General features: G+C 42.8%; 1 protein-coding gene across 26 annotated transcripts in view; it reads right to left on the reverse strand.

Annotated features, from left to right (window-relative positions):
• Positions 1–22,016, reverse strand: part of KCNMA1 (potassium calcium-activated channel subfamily M alpha 1) — a 772,527-nt gene that overhangs the window by 363,497 nt on the left and 387,014 nt on the right. For 2 of the 26 annotated variants that reach the window (XM_044942322.2, XM_044942313.2), the window contains one exon: positions 14,229–14,465. The exons of 22 other annotated variants lie outside the window; for them this stretch is intronic. Coding sequence is in view for 2 of the 4 variants with exons in the window: in XM_044942313.2 (XP_044798248.1) it covers positions 14,258–14,465 (208 nt within the window). In the remaining 2 variants the exon portion in view is untranslated. Of the gene's footprint in view, positions 1–14,228; positions 14,466–17,903; positions 18,127–22,016 lie in introns of those variants that run through there. 2 more of the 26 variants (XM_044942327.2, XM_044942333.2) reach the window with 2 other exon arrangements.

Here is a 22,016-nt window from a genome sequence, read left to right on the forward strand (position 1 = left end):
AGATTCTAGCCTAGAGGTAACTTCCTGCCAGTGCCCTGGGACTTCTGTTGCCAAGAGATATGAGACTATTAGGCAAGAGGCCCATGTTCTCCCAGAATCTAGGGGAGGAAGGAGGGCTCTGAAAGGCTGGAATAGGCGTGCTCTACCAGCCCTTTGTGATTTCAGACATGGTATTCAATCTCTTTTGAAATGCCAAATACTATTGAAGGAGCACGTGCTATTTTTATGATTTTTCAGGAAGGGTCACGGACTAATAAGAGGTTGAGAACATTGCCTAGAGGGTCCGTGCCCCCGCTGAGTCCATAGTGCTATTCTATTTATAACTGATATTAGTGGCCTTACTCCTAACATGGAAACAACAGCAGAATCCAGAACTAGCAGATGTATCCACCCCTGCAGTCTGTCTACTTCTTCTCTCAGGTCTCGAGTATTCTGGATGTTCAGCTAAAAGGTTGTTCACATCAGCAAAAAGGAACTGACCAAATGCACAGTCCAGAAATAAAGGTCCCTGGCCTTCTTTTGTCTTCAGGTAGGAGATACCCAATTGGACCGATCCTGCCTGAAGACTCCAGCATCCCACGCCCCTCCCGCCACCCTGTCCCCAAGCAGGAGATGGCAACAGAAGGTCCCCGGCAGCCACAGACATGTGTCAGGGTGATTTGGTGAGATCCAGCACTGAAAGCAATTTCTTACTCAGAAAATCATTTATCATGCACAGTCTGTCGAAAACAATCTCATTTCAAACCCTTCCCAGGGAGAGAAGAACTGACAACTAGCACTAAGTAATCTACAACATGGCCACTGGGAGTCATTTATCTTCCCTTCTCTCAGCTCAGGACTTGATGGATTCAGGAGAGAAGAGGAATGAGTCATACCGACTCTGAGGACACCCGTTCACCCTGTAAGGAGGAGCATCAGATAAAAGGGTGGGATGCTATTTTAGGACAGCCACACACTCCTGGGTGCATAACTGGAAATTTCTTATTTTCTCCATTTTACTAAGTGAATGCCCAGAAAACAATTTTAGTATTCTAAGGAAGAGTTGTACCTCCCTCATTGCAAAATATGCTCTTTTTGTACTTTTAGTTCATCTTAAGAGCTAGAATTCTCCTTCTTAGGGAGTAATTAAGGAAAAGCTGGTTGCTTTTTCTATATGATCTGACTTTCCCTTTGCCTGGGGCGGTATTTCCTTTGCCAGACCATAGCATGGAGTTTATGGCATATTAGATAATTATTCTGTGCATGCCATCAGCACTGACGTCAACACCCTGGAAACAGACAGACAATCAAGCAATTTGAGGTCCACAGAGAAAAGCAGGAGGTGGAAAATTTTCCCTGTTAAGTTCCTGGCATTTTTTGGTAATTAGTTGCAGATAGGAGAAGCGATCAATCACTTTCCTTGCAGAGTGTCTGACTAAACTAAGGTTCTGGTTTTGAGGTTCACCAGGCCCACAAAGTGGAGAAGGAAATGCTACCCCACTCCAGTGTTGTTGCCTGGAGAATCCCAGGGACGGGGGAGCCTGGTGGGCTGCCATCTATGGGGTCGCACAGAGTCGGACACGACTGAAGCGACTTCACTTTCACTTTTCACTTTCATGCATTGGAGAAGGAAATGACAACCCACTCCAGTGTTCTTGCCTGGAGAACCCCAGGGACGGGGGAGCCTGGTGGGCTGCCGTCTATGGGGTCGCACAGAGTCGGACATGACTGAAGCAACTCAGCAGCAGGCCCACAAAGATGCCTGTGAACTTCAGAGTTCCGTCATTTTAAAGCTGTGGTCAGCCAGTGACTTGGAAAGTCCTGCCAAATGCAAATTATGACAGGGATGCTAACTTCCTAGGAACCAAATTAAAACAGAAACACCTTTGTAGATGCACCAGTTCTCAGAAAGATTTACGTCATAGATACTTCATGACTGTAGCGTTTTTGATTCTGAAACAAATCACAAGGGTGTGTATATGCACTGTTTTAGGATGAAATGGTCCCCACGCTGTTTTCATTTGCTATCATTATCAGAGCATCTGAAATCCCGACTTCGAAAGAAATAATATGCACTTTTGCCCAAGACAAATGTAGGGATTAAAGTTAAAAATCTGGACTCAAACCCTCCTTGTGCCATATGCTAGCTGCCATTTCCAACCCCTCTGTGCCCTGGTCTCCTCACCTGTTACTGAAGTGAGTTGCCATTTCCTACTCCAGGGGATATTCCTGGCCCAGGGATCGAAACCAGGTCTCCTACATTGCAGGCAGATTCGTTGCTGTCTGAGCCACCAGGGAAGCCTCCCTCACCTGTTACGGGGGCGATACTGGCACCTACCTTACCGGCTGCTATGAGGGTGAACAGGTGACACAAGCAGCTTAGCACAATGCCTACCACAGAGTAAACATTCCATTAAAAGCTTTCTGGAAAATTCTCGGCCAGAGATGAATTAGGGGGGGTAGACCAACTGGCCAGTTTCCTGGAGGTCAATGTATAAGATACCCAAGAAATCACTGGAAACATAACAAGATCAAAAAATGGGATTTTCAACAAGAGTACTTACCACACATGATTAGGAAGAATGCTGGGGCAAACCACCTGTGAGAAGGTAAGCCTCTGTAAGGATAAATTCAAAGACCAACAGAGGGTCTCCGAACTCCTGGAACCAAGTGGCCAGGGCCTTAGGGGTATCTCTGTAATAGTTTTCTTCCTCCCCCTCCCTCTCTTCCCCAACAGGAAGCTCAGTCTCTTCACTAAATAAGTATTTAATAAATTATAAAGAATACCAGTCTGAAGGCATGAAAATTTATTACCCTGTCCAGATGTCTCCTTGGTCTACCAGGCTCTGAGCTATTTGGGCACTGGATCTAAACACTCTCCCAGCTCTTCTCATTCTCTCTCATTATTTAACCACCCATCAGTGGTCAGAAATTCCAGCTCAAGCCACCTGTAGTCAAGTCACAAGGCACCTCCCTCCACTGGGGCCAGACTCCAAGGGAGAAGTGACCCTCTGCACTCGTGTGAGGACCTACAGCACTTAAGACCAAGAAAAGAAAAATCCACTATTAAAATATTGCTGGGACCTATCAGTGAGTGTTATTTAGAAGGTGTGGTTGAAATTTTTCTGTAGGGATGTAAGTTTAGATTGTGAATAATATAAATAGTTGCTGACTTTTCCAAAGTTAATATAGCAGCCTGTGGTCCACCGTTTTTTCATCTTGCTAGAATGATAAGAAAGCTATGGTCTGATCAATAACTACTCCAAGTCCATCCTGAACCACGGACACTGTGGAAAGTAAAAGAAAGGTGAGTCATCCACCTGGAGCATCTCAAGATCAAAAAGTAGCCCAGTTTATCTTCCTGATTTCATCATGAACATTTATCTCCTTCACCCTCATCAACAGGTATACACAGAGAATAGATATATTAAAATTTCAATTGTTAATTTAATCAAGCATGATTTGACAGGGAACCTGCTGCAAAGAGCGCACTCTATGATGAAGTCCAATACCAAAAATAGTGAGAGTTTAAAAGTAGATTATTTGATATCCATCCCATTCCCGTTACTCGTATTCATTGCTGAGAAAGAAGATGGTTTACTCAGTCTACTATCTTCTAGGCATATGGAATGAAGTGACTTATTATCTTCACTCAGTGCTAAAGAAGGCAATACCATGGCCAGTGTACAGATAAAATGATCAAGACATACAGAGACCATAATTCGGCCAAGGTTGCACTCCTAGAAAGAGGCAGACCTGCACTTCCCACGCTGCCCTGCTGGTCCACTCCTAAAACCGCCATGGAAGATGGAACAAACTGCCTCACACGGACCAGGGTGGGTATCAAACGCTGAGCGCGAGCTGCTTCTACTCTAGAAATCAACGAGTGATGACTATAAGCAAACAGAAACAAAAACAGAAGAATTGAAAATAACAAGTGTTGGCAAGGATGTGGACTAACTGCAACTTTTACACATTGCTGGTAGGAATGTGAAACTGTACAACTACCATGGAAAATAGTTTAGTGATTCCCCATAAAGTTAAAACTGTTAGATACCAGCAAGTCTGCTCCCAGATATATAAGAATTAAAAATAGGAACTAAAACAAATGCTTGTGTACAAGTGTTTATAGCAGCAATTAGTCACAATAGCTAAAAGGTGAAAACAACCCAAATGCCCATCAGCAGATGAAAGGATAAATAAAATGGGATATATCCATACAATGGAATATTATTCAGCCATAAAAGGGATGAAGCACTGACACACGCTACAACATGAATGAACCTTGAAAATAGGGTCACAAATATCACAAAAAGCCACATATGTACCATTCTATTTATAGGAAACATCCAGAAGAAGTGAATCCATAGGGACAGAAAGTAGATCGGTAACAGTCAGGGGCAAGGAGGACAGGGAAGCACGAAATGACTGTTTAGTGGGTATAGGGTCTCCTTTTTGGGTGATGAAACGTCTTGGAACTAGACAGAGGTGATGACTGCGTAACAGGAAATATACTGAATGCCACTGAATTGGACACTTTCATATGATTAATGGCTAATTTTATGTTACGTGAATTTTACCTCAATTAAAAAAAAAAAAGACAACCAAGGGTGGTAAAGTGTGGAAAATGATCCCTCAATTTCTCTATCCCACTCTGTCCTCTGTGAGTGAGGAAAGGGAGCCACACAGAGTTGCCTAACCTAGACTTGTACAGTAAAGTTGCATTGGTGGAGTTGGGATCAGAAATGAGCCCTCTGTCAATTAATTTAACACAGCTGGACAACGCAGCTGGATATTCCTGCTCCCCAAGGGCACTACAGGGAAAGGAGAAAAATATTAAGGGAAATATATCTTCTTCAAGCATAACTGATTGTTATCCCAACTCCTGTTTCTCTGGCTCAAGGCTAAGGTCTTCTGGGAAGGCTTTCTCCATCTCCAACCCAGGGAGAGAGGCCTTCTATTTCTAGGTAAGCACCATCCTTGGAGAATTCAGCATCATGAAACACTCTTGACTCTCCTCAACAGAGTGAATTACATGCTCAGAAAGAATCTGTTTCATTTGCTTTTGCTTGAAGTGAAGTGGATAATCTCTTAACAAAATGATTATTGCTTTAATTTCCAGAGCTCTTATCCATAACTGAAGCCATGCTGTCTCTAGAGAAGAACCCTAAGTAACTTGGGTTTTAACCCACCCAGGATTGATGATTTACTAAGCCTGGGCTTTAGTTGGGGCCAAGTGACTGGAGAAATCATGGTTCTTTTATCCATTATTCTGCTGACATCAAAATCTCATAATACCCAAAACCCTGAAATGACACTTTTCTCTCCTTTACTATTTGTACATGTGACTAGGAGAAAATTATGCTTGATGGACATGTTTAAGATACATAAATTCTCAAACAGCTTCTTTCCTGCTTGCTCCAATCTGTTTCCACTGAACAAATCTGCATTGGCCTGAGAAGTCACGAGGCTCAGGGCTCATTCTTTCCACGCTGGCTTGGCTTTCTGAAGTATGTAGTTTTTACGTCATTGCCTTGAATGCAAGAGTGTGTGTGTAAAGATGTATGAGTATGTGCAGGTATACAGTGAATACTTTCCCTGTTAAAGGTACAGTGAAATTGATGGTGGTAACACCTGGCTGCCCAGCTCTCTGAAAGTTTGTCGTTTTTAGGTCTGCCACTAATCCTCTCAACATTTCTACAGACTGGAACTGAAACTCTGGTCTTCTAGGAGGAAAATACTAGTTATTAAGATTCACAGCCTAGAAGTCATTCTTGAGTTCTATTTTCAACTAAACAGCACATTCTGTCCATGATACCTCATAGTATGTGCTCACCACCTCCATCCCTCCTAGCCCAAGAGATAACCTTCTCAGCTGGGACTAATGAAATATCAGACTCCCACATATTCTCTTTGTAAGATAAAAATCTTGGGCCTTACACTCTATCGTTTGCATCATAGTCAAAAGGACTATTTTTGATAACAGCTCTACTGAGTTGCATACCACACAATTCGCCTATTTAAAGCGTACAACTCAATAGTTTTTAGTACATTCACAGAGTTGTGCAACCATCGCCACAATCCACTTCAGAACATTTTCATGACCTAAAAAAAAAAACAAAACCCTCTGCATCCTTAAGCTGTCAACTGCCAATCTTCCCACTCTCTAAGGCCTAAAGCAAACACTAATCTATCCTCTGTCTCTATACACTTGCTTATTCTGAACTTCAACATGAATAAAGTCATATAATTTATGACTGACTTCTTTGACTTAGCATAATGTTTTCAAGCTTCATTCATGTTGTGGCATATATCAGTACACATTCCTTTTTATGGCCTAATATTCCATTGCAGAGATAAACCATGTTATATTAACCCATTTGTCCATGGATGAGCATTTAGGTTGTTCTCATGTTCTGGTTCTTATAAGTAATGCTACTATGAACATTCAGGTACAAGTTTTAGTTCAGTTGCTCAGTCGTGTCTGACATTTATTTTCATTTCTTTGGGGTATATACCTAGGCGTGGAATAACCATGTCTTATGGCAACTCCATGCTGAAATTTTTGAAGAAATGCTAGACTGTCTTCCAGAGCTATTGTATCATTTTACATTTCCATCAGCAGTTTACAAAGGTTGCAATTTGTCCACATCTTCACCCTTGCCAACACTTGTTATGAGCTATCTTTTTTATTACAGCCATACTAGTGTGTGTGAAGTGGTATTTCATTGAAGTTTTGATTTACTATTCACTGATGACAAATGTGTTGATGAATCTCTCTCCTTGGCTCATGTTTTCATTGGGTTGTCTTTTTATTACTGAGTAGTAGAGTTCTTTATGTAGTCTAGATGCAAGTCTCCTATCAGACATACAATATGCAAATGTATTCTCCCATTCTGTGCTGTCTTTTCACATATTGATAGTGTCTTTTAAGAAACAAAGGTTTTAAATTCTGATGAGGTTCAATTTACGTATTTCTTTTCTTGCTTATGCTTTTGGTATCATACTTAAGAATTAACTGCCAAATCTATTGTCACAAAGGTTTACCTCTATTTTCTCCTAAAGGTTAACAGTCCTCTCTTACGTTAGGTCTTTGATCCATTTTGAGTTAATTTTGAATACGATGTAAGGTAAAGGTCAAACCTCATTCTTTTACATGTAGCTATACAGTTGTCCCAGCATCTTCTTAAAAAACATACTACTCTTTCAACAGTGAATGATTTTGGCACCTCATCAAAAATCAATCAATTATAAATGTTTTATTTTGAATTATGAGTTCTAGTTTGTTAACCTATACATCCAGAATGACTTTTAAAAGTAGAAATCACATGATTTCTCTCTCAATAAAACAGCTCACCCCCCATCACAAATCACACTCTATTCCAAAGGTTCTTACCCAGGGGCCAGAAATTCCCAAGAGGTTCTAGGATAATATTCAGGAAGTCTATCAACTTGGATGAGAAAAATTACATCTTTACTTTTATGACCCTCTAACTCAGATGTGGCATTTCTTTATATGTACATAAAAATGTGAGCAGAAAACTAGAAAAGTATTAATCATACTTCTGACTTTGTTTGCTAGCAATAAAAACCCCAGATATATACATGTGGGATTATTATAACTGATGCACATATCTCAAAATATCATTTACATTAATCCTACTTTAAAATTATAGGAGTGTATTAGAACCATTGCTCTTGGTCTTCATAATAATGCACTAATCAAGAGGCACATTCAATAATGAACTTGTTTTTTTATATTATGATAACTGTATTTCAATATAATTGGTTTTCTTACAATCCAGTGTTTTTATATTATGCATTTATAAATATTCTGAGAGATGGAGTCATAGTCTTCACAAGACCACCAAAGGACTCCTGAGCACATAACAAGCTAAGGAACCCCAATTTTCCCATTACCGGTTTTACTTTCTTCACAGCAAGGATCATCAAGTTAAATTATTATTTATTTGCTGACATGCTTATTGCCTGTGTCCCTCTGACACTGCGACTGGTTAGTGCCTAGTACTTAATGTAGTGCCTGGCACATAATAGCCACTCAATAAATATTTATTGAGCTAATTACTGAATCATCAGTCATTTTCTAAACAAGAGTGAACTCATCATCTTAATGAAAATAAAGATTACCCATACCAAGCTAGTGATGTATAATTCATACTGAAAATAATCTCACATTTATATTATCATCATCAGATTTAATAAGTGCCATCATGTCCCACGTCCTGTAGTAAATGCTTCATGTGCGGCGTCTCATTTACTGTTCTCAGAACTAAGGAGCCAGAATAATTATTATCCATATTTACAGCTATGGAAATAAAGGCTCAGAGCAGTTATATTCTTCCCAAGGTCACAGAGCTAGTGAGTAACAGAGTCAGGATTTTGTAACCACATATACCTGCCTCCAGATTATCAGGTTTTTTTTTTTTTTTAAACTACAACAAGACACTTCTAGGGAGACTAAAATAGGAATTTCGGAGAAAAAGAGGGGGACATTTCTGATTGTCCAGCTGAGAAAGCTGAGATCCTGTAAAGTTAAGAAATATGCCCTAGGATGTAGAATTCAGCAGAAATTTTCAATAAAATGTTCTTTCCACTGTCCTGTTTATGAGCCACAGCAGAAAAACCCCTCAGCAAAAATATAGCAAAACTAGGTGCTAATGGACTGTCTCACATGAAAGGATGAATTTTTGAAAAGGTTTATTTTGCAAGCACAATTAATACTAATAGGCACTAAGCTGAAGTCTGTTCTTTGCTTTCCTGGGGTCCAGTTTGCTTCTCTAAATATTAGGGCTCGGCCTCATTCGGGACATTAAGCACTTCATTAAGCTGAAATCCAAGTTAATTTGATTGCACAATTACAAACTGTCCCCGGCTGGGGTTTGTCTCATTTGTCAGGTGGCAAGGGGGCAGCATGGCCTGATGATATGCCAGATCCGCATTTTATCCCCAGCTTGAGGTCTCAGTGTTTTCTGCTTTTGACCTCATCAAGCCTTATGGTAAGGAAGTTAAACTGGAGCAGGAAGACAGATGCTCTCCTTACCAAATCTGTTGAGGGCACCTGGAGGCCCATCCACTGGGTCTGCAAAAGGACAGGGCACAGGAAGAGTGCTGGTCACTTTGAGGTGGCAGCAAATGGGGTCAAACCAGGGATCCCCTGTGCCTGGGGCAGCTCAGTCACATGAGAAGCATGCCTCCAGCAGTCCCCTTCCTGGCCCCTGTGCCCAGTCTCCTTTTTACCAACTGCCGGCTCACCAGACAAATTATTCAGCTTGGGTGTAGGTGGGTGCCAAGGAGATGGATAATCATGTTCAATGGTGATTTGCTAACATTAGCAGACCCTGGAAACATCACATCTTGTAAGGTAGTATTTCCTTCTCCTCTGCTATTCATGGATGTAGTCAAAGGACCCACTCCCAGCCTTCTCCAAGAGAGACCCCTTCTCCAGCCAGCCCAGTCCCTCCACTGACTCAGCTGCAAAGGTGTCAGCCTTGCCCAAGAGCCGTCTGCCCTTGGCTGTCAGCTGCTGGGAGGCAATCTCTCAGCCCTTGGGATGTCATGTCTGAACAAAGTCTTTTGAGGGTCTTGGGTCAGCCAGGTAGGAACAGTAAGATTGGGAGTAGGGAAAGGGTGGTAAACCACATGAGAAAGTCCAACAACGTGATATATGGTGGAGGCTTTGGGTCAGGTGGAAGCTGTCAAGCTCCAACGTGGCTGAAGAAGGTCAGCCAACACAAGTTTATGTGACTGAGTCCCAATAAAAACTCTGAACATCAAGGCTCAGTGAGCTTCCCAAGTTTGCAGAATTCCTCACATGTTGTCACACATCAACACTAGAAAAGAACCACTGTCATGACTCCAAAGGGAGAGAACTGTGCGGAAGCTGTGTGTTGAGTGCTTCCCTGGCTTGGTCTGGCCTGTGTGCCTCTTCCCTTGGCTGATTTTAATCTATACCCTTTCCTTGTAGTAAATTGGTTGTGAGCATAACAGCTTTCAGTGAGTTCTACGGTCCTTCTAACAAGTCAGGGGTGGTTTGGGGAGCTCCCTGAACTTGCAGGTGGTGTCAGAAATGAGTGGTGCTGTGGACAGCTCGCCTTTCCTGCTTCTTCTGTATTATCTAAGCTCCACCCATGCCTGGGGACCCAGATCTAGTCTTCTTTCCTACTTGAAGATGTCCTAAATTACTGCAGCCCAGAAAGCACACCCTCTTCTGGACTTAAAGCTAGTGTTTCTCAAACCACTTTTTAGCAAAACCCAAATGAAGAAATATATCTTACGTCACAAACCAGCACACACATATGTTTATATATTATATAAAGATCTGTGTACATAATTGAGAGAAAATTTTCATATAATCATATTGACCTTCCCAAGCAGTATTTTTATCTAAGTCTGTTCAATCTCCTTTAAAAAAAAAAAAAAAGATGCTTGCTGTGTCCCACTCTATTGCTTTTACAAATTAGTAATGCAATTTTAAGAAACTCAGGTCTTGCCCACTACCTCGATAATTAACCACATGGCTGCTTTGTAATACATCTTGTTTTTTTCCCTTAACTTTAATGTGTTTACACCTTGTCCCTTTAAAGAAATGATTAAAAGTTTCAAAATAAACCTCAAAAGGAAAACAACAATATTTAATACATTTTTGGCCACTTTCATGCTAGGCAGCGTACTAAGAGCTTTTACATGCATCACCTAATTCTTTCCGCACACTACTCCAAGTAATATCATCATCCTTCATCACCATTTTCACACCATTGCACAAGTTTGGAGAGGTTAACCAGCTTACCCAAAGATACACGGCACTAAAGAGGCAGAGCAAGATGAAGCCCAGGAAGGTCAGATTCCAGAGCCTGCTGCTAACGACCAGGAAGCACTGTCTTTCCTTTCCACCCATTCTCATTCCCAGCCAGAGCTCCCAGCTAACCCTGCTGCCCCTCAGTGGACAGGGCATTCATACACACATGAATGCAGAGTCCTGGCCCAACCAGCTCAGGGAAGAGAGAGCTGGCAAAAGTTTCCTCCTCAGTCAATGCTCTTTTTAAGCAAGGGTCAGTAACCTTCTGCTTGCATGCAGCCCCGTACGCAGGCCTGTCCATTATGCTTCCCCTCATTCATCTCCAGGAAATCTCTATCTTCCAGAACTCCAGTCACCCCTGCCTGCTTCTCCCCACCCCTCCCGCCTTCCCCACACCAATTAAATGGTCATAGTCGACCAACTTGCAGACAGGTTAAGACAGCAAGGAATCTGAGGGAGGCAGGGAATTCAGGGGAGATGGGGCTTCTCTAAGAAACCGCCCTGCTGTTCTCTGTCAAACTGCTCTGAAGACAGGTTCGATGTGTCCACAACGATCCCCAGAGACTCTCCAGTAGTAGGGAAGAGTCACAGTCTTGCAGAGAGGTAGCAGCTGTTTTCTGCATCTGTTTGGGCACCCAAATGATGCCCAGGTCCTGTGCCCTAGAGCTGCATCTCAGAAGGAGTGGTTTTGACTGGAGATTATTTGCATATTTGACTCATAGCTCAAGGAGGAAAACTGCCCCTAAAAACAGGTGCTAACTCAGAATGAATAAGAGAGGCAGAATACACAGTGTTTAGGCTCTGCCCTTTAGATTCTTCTCACTTTACATACTGCTTCCTGAGTTGCTTGGTATTAGAGGAATAGCTGGGAAGTCTAGGGCCTCCCTTCCCTAGTCACGTCAGCATTGCCCCTACATTTTCAAGATTTCAAATGCAATGAGGGAAGGGGTATGACCCAAGGAGAGGTATACACCACAGAGAGACTCACACTGAGACTTGTCTTGTATGCCCAGGAAGGGGAGGGTTCCCAATCAATCTTTACTTTGGGTATGAAGACTGCCCTCTGCCATGTGATCTTAATGGCAGGAAAACAAACAAAAAAACAGAGTGAGTGAGCAGGTAAGACTACCCTAACAGAGCAGGAATCCTTAACTTGGGTCCATGAACTAACTTGAGAATCCCTGACAAGCAAAAATTCCTATCAGATCAGATCAGTCGCTCAGTCGTGTCTGACTCTTTGCGACCCCATGAATCGCAGCACGCCAGGCCTCCCTGTCCATCACCGACTCCCGGAGTTCACCCAGACTCACGTCCATCGAGTCAGTGATGCCATCCAGCCATCTCATCCTCTGTCGTCCCCTTCTCCTCCTGCCCCCAATCCCTCCCAGCATCAGAGTCTTTTCCAATGAGTCAACTGTTTGCATGAGGTGGCCAAAGTACTGGAGTTTCAGCTTTAACATCATTCCTTCCAAAGAAATCAAATCCCCCAAAGGGTGCTTGACCCACAAAAGAACCACCACCATCATGCATGGCAATGCACACACGCTTTCTATCATTTGATTTGCTGCCGCTCCAACCCTCACCCATTTGTGCCTCCTTCAAGCATATACACACACATGCACAAGACACGCAGGCACCAGGTACCCTCTCCTTGCCTGTCTCCCAGCCTCACCACGTACTTGATAACAGATTGTGCTCGAAGGCACAGACAGGCTGCATGGCTCAATTATTAATGCTGCTCTTTACAGACCTTGTCTTATTATTGCTGTTCATGCTATTAGGAAGAGGGAAAAATCCTTAATGCAGTCCTCACCCATTTCCTCCCGCTGCTAGAAGGAAAAGCAATGTGCCAGGTGGAGCCACCTAATAGCATCATGTTTTCACCTTTCTCTGCAGACAGTACCTGCAGTTTCCTCTAGGGCATCAAGATCAAGTGTATCTCCAACCGGGCTATGGGCTCATTTTCTGTGGGGACTAGGAAGGCAAGGTAAAAACACTAGCTCTCAAAGGAAGAAACAAGGACTCTGAATAGGATGTCTGCATAAACAGGAATGTGGGTAGAGTATGTTAACAGGTGGACCCTGGAGCCCTACCTATGGTTTCTTCCTGAGAGAATCACAATCAGTGAAAATTCAGGAGAGGGAGCCATAGCTCAGACTTGAGACTGTATCTGGAGAGGAAGGTACAGAGATGCTATGCTGTATTTTGTCCTTGAAGGGGTCACAGTGTAAGAATTTCACGAGCTGACCCTAATGCTTGGCAAATTGGGAAATTTAAGGTTGATGAAATTACACCCAGGGTTTATCTATGTTAACCCATGCTTTTATACCAACATATGTTAAAGATTAAACCAAGTTTCAAATGTGCCCATTTGTCAGAAAATAATCTTGAGCAATTATCACTGACACACTTAGTATAGCCAACTCTCTTTTGGTGAAGTAATACACCAGTAGAACAGACAGATTTGGACCTTTATTTCTTATAAATAATCTGACAATTTAAGGGGTTATGTTCGTTTCCATTTATGTCCTGGAAAATAGACTCTTGTGACTTAGCAACCATGTTTAAAAAGCTCTTGCAGTTCTTAAATAAACAGAGTGTATGTTTATGAGGTCCTAACAATGTTATTTTCAGGGATGACGTAGACTTACTGATATGTGTCTTTGGGGATTTACAGTAAGTTGTGGGTGATTTGTTGCTGCAACATACAGTATTTGTCTAGAGAAAGGTGGACATTCTCTTATGCAGCATTAGGAAACATGTTAAATGGGAAACAAGCTGGGGCTTGCTCACCATGGAAAGAGAAGGGCCCCTTTTTGGGAATCAGAAGACCAAGAGTTAAGAATATTTTCTGGCAGTCAGGGATCAGAGCTAATTCAAGACCAGAAAGAGAGACCATTTAGAATAGAGATTGAAAACGGCCTACAGAGATGTTTTGTTTGGCGTGTAGAGTACTTTTAAAAGTGGTAGAGTCATGGGCAATATTTTAAAACTGGAGATTCAACATGAAAGCCCAGTTTCTTCTCTTTTCCTTGAACCAGGGAAGATTTGCCCACACAAGTCTGCATTTTTGCTTAGGGACAACCAGGTGGGAAGTTATTTCAGGGATGGCTCAGGCTCTCAGCTCATCCTGGTCCTCACATATCTGCTAGCCTCACTTCTAACATCTGCCCACCCCTTTCCACTTGAGCTTGCACACCTCAGTCCAGGAAATGTTCTTTTTTGACTGTGGCACTTTCTGTGAACAGATCTCTTACACTGGCAAGGCTCATTTTCAGATATAAGGATGGACAAAGCACATGTGTCTTCAAAACTCAACAGAAAAGCAAGACTATTAGTTTTTCTTTTTTAATGGACATATCTATAGGGGTCATTTTTATTAAATGACATCAAATGACATTACTATTTCCCAAAGCCAAGTCATAAGACACGGTTTGAAATGGAATGTTTGTTTTTATTTTCTCATCTGAAACAATTAGATGACACCGGGAGGACTGTGGTATAAAGCATCTGTCTTTGGGCATGTTTTCTTATCTGTGAAATTTTCCAGACGGTTGGGGCTGACAGGGAGGGAGGGAAGGGAGCCAAATTCTCCATCAGGCACCGCAGACACAGTGCCGAGGGCCCACCATGCTTCCAGCGACCCGCAAAAATGGCTGAGTTCCAATTTCTTCAAAATCAGAAGAAAAAAATAATAATGAACATGTCATAAGGACTCTAGCCTGGATTATACTTATCTTTATAGAAAAACAGTAGTAAAAATATAACTTTTAGTATTTTTGTAGAGAAATGGACTTAAGAATGCGAAAGCACCCAGAGCCCATGGAAATCACAGGGCAGCCCTCCAGGCAAATGCTAGTCTCCAGACCAGCAACCCAGGTTGAGCCGTGGTGGGTCTGCCCATAGCACCACCTCCTTAGCCATGACTTTTGTCTCCCACCATCTCTATGGATGCTCTGCATGTGGCAAATTCATAGGTGAGGCCCCTGTAAGGAATGTTACACCCAGGCCTCAGTTCCAAAAGGATGGAACAGATGCCTTGTATCCAGTCACTTCTGGATATTTCTAAGTAGACGTGTGCAAAGGTTTGTCACCAGACACAATTGGAGAAGAGCGTTACTGCCACCAGGGACAGCTTGCTTTTCTGATTCTGTTCTGCCATCCTGAAAGCATTCTCAATTCTTAATCTCAGTGGCCAATTTTGAGGCAGGGCTTCACTGGACTCGGTACATACTGAAAAGAAAATCCAAGAAGCCCAAAAGCACATGCCATACTAAGAGCCCCTTTTATGGATTACTTGAGTTGGTAGGGGGGACTGAGCTTTCTGTTTCCTCAACACAAAATCGCCCCAGAGCCAAACACCCTATAAAACCCAGCTATCTTTTCAGCTTCTGAAACTTTAGCACTTGTTGTTAACAAAGCTCATTATTAGAAACTGATGATATATAGCCTAGTGATATCTCACTGGTTATCTTGTTTTGTTACCGTATTTTTCCTATATTTATGGCCATGCTCTCGTGAAAATATTTATAATTTAAAAAGCTCAATGGAAAAAATCTAGCTTCATACATAGTATTTGAAATCACCAGTATCTAGAAAAATACCTCACGTACAATCAGTACTTAATAGACATCTATTACTTGACCGATGGGCTTCCCTGGCGGCTCAGACGGTAATGAATTTGCTTGCAATGCACAAGACTCGGGTTTCATCCCTGGGTCAGGAAGATCCCCTGGAGAAGGAAATGGAAGATCCCCTGGAGAAAGAAATGGCTACCCACTCTATTATTTTTGCCTGGAGAATTCCATGGACAGAGGAGCCTGGTGGGCTATATTCCATGGGGTCACAAAGAGTTCCTGATTGATACCTTTAAGTTAGGTACACGGCTTTCAGCCCATCTCTGTTATTATGATGAGACTTGGGGCTAATCCTTCCATGCTATACTTTCCCATCCATTTATATGTGAGACAAGATTGTCTCCTATATACACACGTGCATGCACACCCACACACAAACATATACACTTCCTTCTCCCAAATTCTGGGAACAGTGACATGTATATCCAAAAAGTCCCAAGGGCATCCTTGCTGCAAGGGACTCTATTTTTACTCCACAAATGACTCATCACTGACCAGGGTCTCCCCAAAGCTTCCTTTTGTCAGGCTGTCAGGAAGAAGGACAAGAGGAATAAAAGAAGAGGCAGAGGTCACATCTCCATTCCTGTCTGCAGCCCATAAACCCCATGATGAAGCTGTACCAGTCAACACCACACCTCAGAACAACCATGGTTGTGTTAAGCATGTGTTCTGCCCCTGTATTTGGATCAAACTGTTCTGAACTCTAATCTTTCCCTCCAGCTGGCTTTCACACTGATCTCTCAGCAGTTGCTGAATGCATGCCTGGCTGCGACTTTAGGTAAAGGACCATTGCCCATGCTGGGCAATGGGGAGACGATCCAGCCCTCTGGTGGTATAAACACACCCTAGTTGCAGAAGACATAAATAACTAACTGGGTCTGAAAGGGAATGCATCTTCTTCATTTGCCCTAAAACAATTATTCTTTCCTTTCTTTCTTTTTTTTTTTAAAGCCAGAGGCCTAAGGAGGGTCAGATAATCTGAGGTTTTCTTTTAAATTCTAGAGAGTAGTGAAAAGAGAAGAAATACTTCACTCTAATTTTGGAGAGTAGAGTACATATGGATTTATAGACACAGTTACGAGATAGTGTTTTCACAGAGGAAACAAATGAGCGGTGGGGCAAAATGTACTCAAAAGTTATGTGTAACAAATTCCAAACAGGCCAGACCAATGCATTCAGCCTTGTCAACCTCCCACAACAGAGCTGGACTCTAACCTCCTCTCTGAAATAGTACACACACGCACAGAAAGAAAAGGCAGGATCTTAAATTTAAGAAACTCAATGCCTCATGCCAATGGGAATAAAATAAACTAATCCCAAGCACCCACCTGGCTGGGTTTGCTCTTTTCCACCTGGGATTATCTCTGTTCCTTTCCACATCCCTAACATTTCCCCCAAAATGACAGCCTGAAAGTCCAGAATTGTGTAAAAAGTCATTATTGCTTCTGCTATTCACTGGATAATACTGTCACATCTTTATCTTTTATTTAGTAACCAAAAGATCAAGTAGAAAAGGGCCTGGCCTGGGAGGGAAGGACTTTGACTTCTGGCTCTAGTTCTACCTGCGGTTGGTGGGGCGACCATAAGAAGGTCACGTAGCTCTCAGTCGGTAGGAGAGGATGCTGAGGCACAGAGAACAGTGAACTCCGTTCCGGGTAAACTCTACTGAGTGAACTCTGAAGCCTCGGCAAGTTGCAGCATTTTACTCTAAAGCTGTCTTTTGCAGCAAACCTGGAAGGTCTAGCTCCATCTTCCTTCCCACTCCTAACAGCCCTTGATTTTTGCCTCAGGAAATGCTGAAGATAAGCAGTTCCCTTGACGTTTCTAGCTGCTATTGCCCGTGGTACCTCTGCATCTCCTACACAGTGAGTAGCAAGCGAGAAAGCCTAGACCCTTGTACAGCATGGAAGATGGAAGGAACAAGGTCGCTTACCCTCTCAGCATATTCTCCACCTGTCTTCTCTACCAGGCTTACAGCCCACTGATATAAAACGGGCAATTTGCAAAAACCATGTCCGAGAATTGAGGGTTGCTATTCAAGGTTAAATTGCGAACGAGGACAGGACTTCCCATTGGGAGTTATTTACAGCCTCTTTGCCCCTAAGGCGTCTCCTCTCCCCCAGCCCTCTTTTTGTGGGCTGGCCCCCTCCACCATCTGACATGCCATTCTTTCAACAGCTGCTGGCTCTCCTGTTGTGTTCCCTTCACAGATGTGCAGTGCTGTTCTGAACATCCTGCCCTTGAACTTTCCCTACCCATAATTTTCCAAACCAAAGCCTGGCAATAAAAATGTCAGTGAGGGATGGAGAAAATTGGAGGGAGTATTTAAAAAGGAAAAGGGAAAAATAGGGAGATGCTTCACACACACAGGGATCTGTGTTGACTTCTTCCACAAAGGTTTAAATGCATGCCTCGATGTCTTGAAAAGGGCATGAAGGTGGGGAGCTGGAGCCAATTTCTCAGAACGTTACCTAGAAGGACCAGGTTCCATAAAGGAGCTGGGTCCAGAATAAATGGTGAGCTTCCTTTGCGGTGCCACAGGCTGACCAGCTGCTCCTGCTGTGGGGACGGGGGGTGTGCTACTGGCGACAAGGAAAGTAGATTTCGTGGTCCTTTACAGGTTCCAGCGTACTGTTCTGGGAGTAACGTACATTGTCCTCACAGTTCTCCCAGGTGTCTGCTCGAGGTCAACACCTGTGTGTGTGACAGGCAATAACAAAACCAGAGCTGGAGGCTAGATATCTTACACGGTTTCAAAGACCTACACAGAAACCTACTTGGAATCAAATTTTTCTAAAGTCCACCCGTTTGATGTACACATAATGCTCTAACGAACTCTGAAGCACACAACGCAGAACTGTAACAGGTTAACTCTATCCTGAAACCCTCTACTCTAAAGAGATAAAAGAAACTAATGGGGAAGCATAGCCTCTCTGGTTATCTCCTCTTAACCTGCCAAATAACAAGCTCAGAGACCTAGGTAAGGATGGGAGGGCAAAGGGGGTTTCCACCAGGAAAAAATTCAATTAGTAGGACAGGCCTTTAAGAAACAATCAGCTTTCCTTGTTCTTTGCTAACTTGATCTTATTCCATCACAAAATGCTGCCTCTCGACTGAAAGAGAAGACATTCTTTTTTGAGCCATAGTTTAGAAAGAAATGAATCAAGACTCAAACAGACATCAGACAGTGCATGGTCCAAACACTCCATGTCCCAGTGAGGAAGCTCACAGGACCCTTGTAAGCATGGCTGCCTTGCAGACTTGGCCCCAAAGGTGCGGAACGGGGAGATGGAGAACGAAACAAGAAACAAGACAGATGAGTTGGCAGGATGAGGCTATGTGAACTCTCCTGTAACATCTACTGAACCCACGTAGACACTTCCACATCTGGAATTTTACTCCTTGACTTGGAAGTAAGGTGACTTTAGATATGTGGATTCAAATCCTAGCTCCAGGACTTACTAGCTATGTGGTTTTGGGCAAAATACTGCAGTTTCATTTGTAAAGTGGAATAGGTCACAGTCCCCACCCTATCAAGTTGTCAGGACAATTCAATGAGACTGCACATATAATTAATTTTGAAGGGCTTAGCACCTTACCTCAGCACACAGCACAGGATCAGTGAATGTTCCTCCACCCTCTCTCTCCTTTTAAGGAGAATTTCTAGGCAAAGGGATTAGAGGCCTGGCTGTGTAAAGATTCAGGTAGGTAGGTAAAACGGGAGAGTAACTAGCCAGTTCTACTAAAGCTCTGGGTATCCCCATTACATCAATGATGCCCATGCTATTTTTAAAGACTATGAAAACAGTCTGGTCAATAACCATACCTAACCATAAGCAATTTGGCCATGTGGAAAATATTCATCATGATCACAATGAAGTTGTCTCGAATGAATGAACTGAATATAAAGTGAATGAATAACTGAGTACAAACAATGTTCTACGGACTGGGGCAAGGCCGTTTTCACACGGTAACACCACTGTTTTCCTGGAATCTGGCCCTTGGATCAGATGCTCTCCAAAACATGTGCCGCTGTCCCCACCCACCGCCTCCCAATGTCCACAACCCTCCGGAACAGCAGTTCTGACACCAGAAGCAGAGAGCAAAGATCGATGAAATCAGCAGGTGCCCCCCACTGTGCACCAGCCATTCTGGAACAGATAAAGTCATTAAGGAAATTTTTAACAATGCATAACCTTTCAGCCTTACTCTGCTCACAGCAGGTAGCCTGCCTTTTTAGAGACGCAAGCCAGCAATGAAGTCACCAGTGAGCAGGACTTGACCTTCATTTTCAGCGTGTGCAATGTTAAATATTCATAATCCACCTAACTGCAACGCAAGAACTAGTGGAGTTTAAACACGAATCGCAGGAATAAATATCTTCACACAGGTTGAGTCATCTCTCCAAGAATGCCCTTGGAAAAAAGGCAAATACCCAGGCCCCTGAGTCTCAGCCTCAGTTCCCTTGGAATTCTAGAAGCAGCAGGAACTTATACATTATGCAATCCGTGGATCCTGCCCTCACACTGACATCTTTGGGTCTTTTTTTTTTTTTTTTTTTTTTTTTTTTAGAGAAGAATTACTGTTCCCATGTCAAAGGGAGGAACTAGACAGGGATGGGACCAGCAACAGTGACATTATCACCCACGAGATGTCCAGGGGCACTTTTGACTACATTGTACAATTTTTTAAAAAAATCTTTGCTTCACAGGTGATCAGAGTGTGTAGGAGTCAAAGGGATGTGGGTATGGAGAGACATCAGAATTAGGAGCTGAAGCACCTTAAATCAGGTACCTTTTAAAAAATGAAAGTCGTTAACAGAGTCAATCCTAAAAGTGCTCATCACAAGGAAGAAAAATGGTTTTTCTTTAATTTTGTATCTATATGAGAAATGGGTGTTCACTGAACTTACTGGGGTAACTGTTTTATGACGTACATTAAGTCAAATCTTTATGCTGTACACCTTAACTTACACGGGGCTGTGTATCAATCATATCTCAATAAAACTAGGAGGACAAAAGAAGGAAAAGGAAATGGAGTTCTCTGGGACAGTATCTGCCTCGTGTGGCCATTTAACATTTTGGGGGGAGGTGGGGTTACTGTGTGCAGTGGGCTTAATGCTTCCCCATGTCCATCCAATCATTGGGTGGAACGTCTCCCTCTGCTTGGGTGGTTTCTTAAGAGACTGCTGCTGGGGTAATGAAACCTGTTAACACGGTTTCATGTAATTCTCTTGGGCTTTCCAGACCAGGAGCTCTGATCACAATCTGTCTCAAGCAGATAGTAACTACTTGAGGCTGCACAAGTGATTCTTCTGTGGTGACCACCCTAAGAAAATTAAACCCAAAGAAGGGCTTCTCAAAGCCCTGAATGAAAAAGACCTGTTTGGGGATCCATCTTGGCTTAACAATGGAAAAGGAGAGAAGTGTAGCAGTCGTCTTTGGAAATGACTTACCCACTGCCTCTTGATGGTGAAATAAGCTTTGAAAGGTTAAGAAGATCATAAACCCACCGATGACATTTATCTGAATTGCCTGTTTATTCATACCACCTGCACTGACTGTCCTGCCTTGACACCGAGTCAGCCACAATGACCAATGGAGCCTGTTTTCTATATTAACGTGTATTTCTTGCATGATTTAAAGGGCCAGGTGCAGAGAGCCACACATCTTGAACTTGAGCATCCCCCAACATTTTGGTTAAAACTCACTCAGACAAGCCATTTCATGGACCATTCATTGTCTCCCCAATTAGGTTCACAAAAGGGAAAGCCTATGCATTGTCTTCCATTTACTTAAAGGGTATAAATACTATAACTGAAATTCATCTGAAGAATATGAGGCACTTTTTTCCAGGGTGATGATTTAGCGTAACTTCCAAGAGATGCTTAAAGCTCTCTTTCCAAGATGCCCAGATGGCCAGGCAAACCGCGAGTGTGTAAAACTGGTGACAGTTTTGAATGAAAGGGATGCACGTTAAGAATTTATATTCTGCTTTCTTACTCGCTTCTCATTTGCATCTTATATGTGGATAGAACTTTTTATCTTGCTTACTATGCTTAATTATAATTTGTCTAATGGACTTTCTTTTTATTCTTGGGAATGAATCTGTGGCTTATCATGGAGGTTACCTTATAGCTTCTGCTTTAATTTGTCTCCCTACTCACAGGGAGCATCTTTGCTGACTTTCCCCAGGAAGAGAGTAGACCCTTGGTATCGACTGTACTGATGAGGTCACCCATAGACAGACTCCTGAGGTTTGACTTCAGAACCCAATGCAGTAATTCCAATGAAAAGTAGAAAGGGCTACACAAATAAACATAAGATCATCTTATAAACAAAGCCTCGCTATGCCAACCACACAGTTTAGTGACAGAAGAAAGACTGAAGTTAGGATGAGGCTAAAATAGTCCCCAGGGAGAGGGAGGACAGTCTTGGTTCAAAGATTCTTGGCACTTTTGCTTGGAAAAACTGAGCACAGAACCAGAAGTCTATCCATGGAATAGACTCTTTGCAAGTCCATGAAGGAAACCAGAACCAGAGATGGTTCCCAGGGCTTTCCCAGGCTCAGCAGAATCACAGCCA

Source organism: Bubalus bubalis, chromosome 4 (assembly GCF_019923935.1).
Source record: "Bubalus bubalis isolate 160015118507 breed Murrah chromosome 4, NDDB_SH_1, whole genome shotgun sequence".
NCBI classification, from domain to species: Eukaryota; Metazoa; Chordata; class Mammalia; order Artiodactyla; family Bovidae; genus Bubalus; species Bubalus bubalis.